We start from the raw sequence: 5,965 nt of genomic DNA on the forward strand, positions 1-5,965 counted from the left end.
CCCTCCCCCCACCCACCACCTCCCCCCGCAGGGTGACCGAAGTGCATGAGGGCGAGGTGGAGGTGGAGCACAAGGACGGCGCCAAGGAGCGCGTCCCCTTTGGCACCTGCATCTGGGCCACAGGCATCGCCATGCACCCGCTGGTGGCCGCTCTCAAGGCCAAGCTGCCGCCCGAGCTGCAGGACTCGCGCAGGTGAGGGGCAGGCGCCGCCACCGCCGCCGGCTGCTGCTGCGCTGGCCTGCACCGGCGGCTGGCTGGCTGGAGCCGGGAACCGCGAGGTGTGCTGTGTACACCTCCTTCTGTACCATCCACCCGTGCCACTCTCGCACCGCGCATATCGCACCTCCATACCGTACCGCCTGGTACCCGCAGGGGCCTGGTGGTGGACAGCCACCTGCGCGTGCTGGGCACCCAGGGCACCATCTTCTGCCTGGGGGACGCCGCCGTCACGGCGGCCAGCCCCCAGGCCGCGCTGCCGCCCACCGCCCAGGTGGCGCGCCAGGAGGGCGAGTATCTGGCCCGCCTGCTGTCGGGCGCCAAGCTCGGGCTGGTGCCCGAGGCGGAGGCGGAGGCGGCCGGCGGCGGCGGCGAGCTGGTGCCGCTGCCAGAGGCGGCCAAGCCCTTCCGGTGAGCGCCTTCCCTGTCGCCGCCTTCCCTGCTGCACGCCGTGCTGCATGCCAGGCTTAAAACGCGAGCCTGCTCCAAGCAGGCAAGGTGCATGGCCCTTTTGCGGCGGGCGCCCGGCAACCGCCTACATTCCTGCTGCCTCTGCTGCCCTTGGCTTCACCCCTTCGAAGTCGCCTCCACCTCGCCTCCCTCCCGCCGCTCCCGCCCCCTCCCTGCAGCTACATGCACCTGGGATCGCTGGCCTACCTGTGGGGGCAGAAGGGAGTGATGGACCTGCCGGTGAGCCGCACAGGCGGCGCCTGCTAGCTGGGGCGGGGCGGGGCTGTTGTTGCCTCGGCCTGGTTGCATGCGTGGCTGCCCGTCTCGGCCTCGCCCTGGCCTGGAGCCTCCCGGCTGCGTGATACAAGCCCCGGCCCCGGCCCCGGCCAGCATCGAGTGCCTCCTGGTGCTGCCTCCCCGGCCGCCCCCGCCCCACCTTCCCCGCCCACCCTTCCCCGCTCCCCCTGCGCCCTGCCCCCCGCCCCGCAGTTCAAGCTGCCCTTCCTCAAGACCCTGCGTGGCTACCTGGGCGGCCACACCTGGCGCGGCCTGGAGACGTGGATGCAGGTGCTGCCGCTCCGCCATGCTGCCCTGCCGCACCCCGCGCAGCCAGCGCCGCACCCTGCGGGGTCCGCCTCGTGCTCCTGCCCCTGCGCCGCGACGCGCGCAGCCGGCTGCGCGGCGGTTTTATGCGCCGCAGGCCCCACAGATGCGTGCGTGTCGACATGCGAATGTGTGTGCCGCTGCCTGGGGCGCCCCTGCAGGTGTCCAACCGCACCCGCTGGCTGGTTGCGCACGACTGGTTCCGCACCGCCGTGTTTGGGCGCAACACCAGCGACGTCTAGGGCACCCACGCACGACCGTGCGGAGATGCGCCTGCTGGCAGCAGGCGCGGGTGCATGCGCGAGCGAGGCGGCCGGGCTGGCACGGCAGCACAGGCTGGGCTGTTGACTGTCCCAAGGCCTGCATGCTGGCCGCCCCAGTTGCCGGCCTTGCTCTTGTCCCATTCATTCCACGCGTGCCTGTTTCAACCCGTATAGACATCCATACATGCCTGTCTGTTTTGGCCCCACTGCCCATTCCCTACCTGGTTGACCCATCAGCGCATCGACAAACACCCCACCCCCACCCCTGCTATGGCCCCTGCTTAGGCCCCGTACTGCCTGTACCAAACGAATGTTGTACTCCAGCCCCCTGCTTTCCTCCCATTCTCCCTCTCTGCAGCGCGTGGCTCGACGCCAGTGTGAGCCGCCGCGTGTGCTTGAACTGTGATTCATTGATCCACGCCCGGGGCACCATTGCTTGCAACGCCCACCGATGCATATGCCGCCGACGAATGGCCACCTGCCATTATGTGTCTAGCGCACGTTGATTCTTCATCCCTCTTCCCCCCGACCCGGTGTCCCGAATTCATGATATTGCGTCGTCAGACGATCATCCCTTTCTTGCGCCTTGCCTGTCCTACATGTTGCACCCAGCTGCCACAACAACAACAGTAGCCCACTTAGTGCATGCCTCCCCTTGCTCCTTCCTGTAATGAGAAGATACCTGTGGGTGGAGGAGGGAAAGCAACTGAATGCGCAGGCTGTCGCTGCTGCGTGCCGCTCCCGCCGTCCTCGCCCAGGCAGATTGCTCCCCATCACCATCCCCGGTGCAGAGGCCGCGCATCGCGGGCAGCACGCTGTGTGGGAGCCAGCTGGCCAACCATTCCTCTTGGCAGACCGCAGGCGGGCAGTGAGCACGGCAGTGCCCCGTGCGTGGCTGGCGGGCTGGCGACCGGCAGAGGCAGTGCAGGCAAGGGCTTCTGGCGCACCTCGGCCACCAGGCGGCGCCAGCAGGCGAGATTTCTCGGATAAAGGTGCATATCAATTCGTTAGCACGAGAGGGGGACCTCTCGGGGCGGCTTTACAGGGAGGGCGGACAGGGGAAACCAGGGGCAAACAGCAACTAGGTAGCGCTGCTCTCCTGCTCAGAGGAACAAAGGAGAAGGACGAACTGAAATCGACGATTTGCCGGCAGACTCGCGTCACGCTGCTTGCATGCTGCGTCACGCTGCGCAGCGTCGGCGCGCATGAGGCGGCGGGTGGGTTGTTGGCAATGCATGGTGACCTCCTCTCTCCCTGCTCTCCGCCTTTCAGCCCTTGCTTACGGGCTGCTGCAAAGCCGCTTCAGGATGGTGCATGCGCCAGTGGGGCTGGGCAGAGGGCTGGGCCCGCGCTCGGCGTTGTGCTCCATCAGAGCACGCGTGCACGAGGTCCAGCATGAGATCCAGATGCTGGCCGCGGCTGCAGGGGCAGCCCTGCTGCTGGCGCTGGGCATCAAGGCTGCGCGGCAGCGCCTGCGCGGCGCGGCGCCCAATCCGCCCCCTGAGGCGGCAGCGCAAGGCGCCGAGGCTCTGCAGGTACGGGTGCCGCCCTGAATGCACATGTACTCCCCTGGTGCTGCCCAACACACACGCATCCCGACTGTGGATGGGTGCAGGACCTCAAGCGGCTGCGGTTCCAGCTCACCCTGAACGAGATGCAGAGGAACACCGCTCCCGGACGGCGCGCCCCAGTGGGTCGGCTGGGCGGGCTGCGGCCGCCTGTCGCTGCGCTGTGCTGCTGCCGTGCTGCTGTGCACGCTGTCGCTGACCAGCGCGGGCCTGCTCGAGCCCCTTGCAGCTGGTGGCCGCCTGCTGGCGCCTGCCCAGCCTGGGGTCTGATGAGGAAAGAAAGAAGCTGCTGGCGGGGGCGAAGGCCCCAGACCTGGAGAAGTGCCCCACCTGGCAGGTCATCCGCTTCCTCAACCAGGCCGGTAGGTGCCCCCTGGCCTTCCGGCTCCCCGGCAGCGCCTGCTGAGCAGACGGCGCTTCCTTCATGCACCCGCCAGTGACCCGTGGCTGATGGAACATGTCCACAGGCCGCACGCCTGCCTCCAAGAGCGTATCGAACGCGGCATGCCCCCCCTCCTCGCTCCCCGCAGGCGCCATCCTGCCGCCCCAGCTGCTGCCGCACTACCTGGCGGGCGGGCAGCAGGGCCAGCAGGAGCTGCGGGACGACGCCGCCACCTTCATGCGCACCTGGCTGCGCAAGCGCGTGCTGCAGTGCATCAGCTACGTCAACAACCCAGACCGGCGCATGTGAGAGGCCGGCCCTGTTGCCAGGCAGCGTGCCAGCTGTAGGCGGCTGCCTACTTGATGGTACAGCCCCAGCCCTTGCCTTGCGGAGCCGCCCAGCATGCGCCGCCGGCCGCCGCCATGCCCGTCCCCCTCCCAGCGAGCGCACGCGCCCCTGGCTCTCCTCCCCCGCCGCGCCGCAGGCGGGCGGTGCTGGGGCTGCAGATGGTGGCAGGCACCCCGCAGCGGGTGCGGGACACCATCGCGCGCTGCGACCAGCAGCTGCGGGACGACCTGTTCGGTCCCGGCCTGCAGGCGGATGTCGGCCATGCCGAGGACCTGCTGCCGCACGAGAGGTAGGTGGGCAGCGCTGCGGGCCCTACCCGCACCCAGCCGCATGCATGCACCCCGCTTGCCCTGCGGCGCCTTTGTCGCACGTGTCTGCCTTTGCCAGGCGTGTCTGCCTCCTGTCTGCTGCTGCAGGCAGATGGTTGAGTCGGGAGCGCTGGGGCACGCCTTGGATGAACTCATGGGCGGGGCGAGCCTGTGAGTGCCCTGGATGAGACCATAGACAGGGCGGGCCTGTGAGCTGTTGGCCAGCGGCCTCGATGGCCGCGCTGCATCATGCCTCTGCTGCCCAGCCCCAGCCGCCACACGCAGCAGCAGCATGCGCTGAACTGTATGGCTGGGCTACCTGCTGTGCAGGCTGGTGGAGGGGGTGCAGCGCCTCAGGGTGCGGAGCATCAACCGCCAGCTGGATGTCATGGACGGCAGGCGCATGCGGTCCCTGGTCATCGGTTGAGCAAGACGGGGAGAGGCTGTGTGTGGCGACAAGCAACATGCAAACAAACTTTGGCGGAGCAACAACAATGTACTGAGCTGGCAACGAGCCTTGGGGAGCAGAGTACAACATCAAACACAGTAAATTGATAGTAACAGGCTGCAATGAGACCAGCACATAGTGTCCCCTGATGGGCTGAGGCCGGCCGGCCTTTTGCCGCCCAGTCGGCGCATGGTCGCGGCGGTGGCGGGCTCAGCCCAAGCGACGCCGGCCACAATTCGCTTCCAGCACTCCCACAACGACCTCTCGGCACTGTCTGAGCGCGTTGCGGACGGCGATCGGCGGTGATCAAGCCGCTTCTCTGAGGCAAACCCTTCGTACAGGAGGCAATGCTGGAAGGACCCTGCGAGGGGCTGGCCTGATCACACCGACAGTTTGAGCAGTGTCCACGTGATTCAGGGGCCACTTCGCCTGACTTGCTGACCTGGATGGGGCCGCGCATGGCTCGATGGGCGCCAGGGCAAGCCCAGCGGGTTTGTAGAAACGCGCGATCTCCCCGTGACGCAGTGCTGAGCGCTGCACGCACTCAGCTGTCGAAGGCAAGGCCCTATGGAACGCTGCGGCCGCTCTCAGGGCACCCTCACTCCCTCATAGCATGCCCGGTGCGCTCTCGACGGTTCTAAGTTCGACTCATCACAGCTCGGCACAGGGACGACTCGGAGCGGGGGGACCAGCGGGGGGCGACAGCGGCGGCCAGGGCTTCGGCCCTCGGCTAGCGGGCGTTCCAAGGCGGCGGCAAGGCGCAGGCAGCGCGCTCCTGAGAGGAGCAGCTTCAGCGGCGGCGAGGCGGCGGCGGCACCCAGGCGTGGCACATCAGCTGCTACTGGTGGCGCAGAACCAGCAGGAGCAGCAGCCCACGCTGGTGGTGCAGGCGGGTGACAGCGGCGGAGGGGACGACACGCAGCAGGGCGCGGTGGCAGCCCAGAACACGATGCAGGGCCAGCAGCAGCCCTTCAAGCCCCAGGGCCTCCCCAGCAGCCGCAGCGACACCATGCTGCTGCAGTCGGCGGCAGAGGGCAGCCGCTTGGGCCTGATGGGCGGCGGCGGAGGCGGCGGCGCCAACAGCCTGGCGCGCGGCGGCGGCGGCGGCGGCGCCGCGGCGGGCGCGACGGCGGCGGCGGCCGGCCCCGGCCAGCAGGCCCCCGCCGGCCTGCAGGGCAGCGCCAGCTGCGTGCCTGTGTACGTGATGCTGCCCCTAGACACCGTGAACGCGGAGGGCGTGTTCCGCTACGCGTCATCCAAGTGGTTTTCGGCGGCGCTGCAGCGCCTGGCGGCCACGGGCATCCGCGGCGTGGCGGTGGATGTGTGGGTGAGCTAGGCGGCCGCCGGACCTGCGTGGGGTGGGGTGTGGAGGAGGAGG

At 68.8% G+C, this 5,965-nt stretch overlaps 2 protein-coding genes across 2 annotated transcripts in view; both read left to right on the forward strand.

The window, feature by feature from the left end:
* CHLNCDRAFT_143930 (hypothetical protein) overlaps positions 1-1,512 on the forward strand; it is a gene marked incomplete at both ends in the record, with an annotated part of 4,471 nt that extends 2,959 nt beyond the window's left edge. Inside the window, 5 exons of the mRNA XM_005849148.1 lie at positions 32-193; positions 374-628; positions 847-907; positions 1,157-1,234; positions 1,432-1,512. Coding sequence (XP_005849210.1) covers positions 32-193; positions 374-628; positions 847-907; positions 1,157-1,234; positions 1,432-1,512 — 637 coding nt within the window. The remainder of the gene's footprint in view (positions 1-31; positions 194-373; positions 629-846; positions 908-1,156; positions 1,235-1,431) is intronic.
* Positions 1,513-2,840: 1,328 nt separating this feature from the next.
* Positions 2,841-5,965, forward strand: part of CHLNCDRAFT_143931 (hypothetical protein) — a gene marked incomplete at both ends in the record, with an annotated part of 8,112 nt that continues 4,987 nt past the window's right edge. The window contains 8 exons of the mRNA XM_005849149.1: positions 2,841-3,068; positions 3,149-3,223; positions 3,331-3,463; positions 3,632-3,788; positions 3,968-4,120; positions 4,248-4,310; positions 4,470-4,554; positions 5,441-5,914. Of these exons, the coding sequence (XP_005849211.1) occupies positions 2,841-3,068; positions 3,149-3,223; positions 3,331-3,463; positions 3,632-3,788; positions 3,968-4,120; positions 4,248-4,310; positions 4,470-4,554; positions 5,441-5,914 (1,368 nt within the window). The remainder of the gene's footprint in view (positions 3,069-3,148; positions 3,224-3,330; positions 3,464-3,631; positions 3,789-3,967; positions 4,121-4,247; positions 4,311-4,469; positions 4,555-5,440; positions 5,915-5,965) is intronic.

Source organism: Chlorella variabilis (assembly GCF_000147415.1).
Source record: "Chlorella variabilis unplaced genomic scaffold CHLNCscaffold_6, whole genome shotgun sequence".
Taxonomy (NCBI): domain Eukaryota; kingdom Viridiplantae; phylum Chlorophyta; class Trebouxiophyceae; order Chlorellales; family Chlorellaceae; genus Chlorella; species Chlorella variabilis.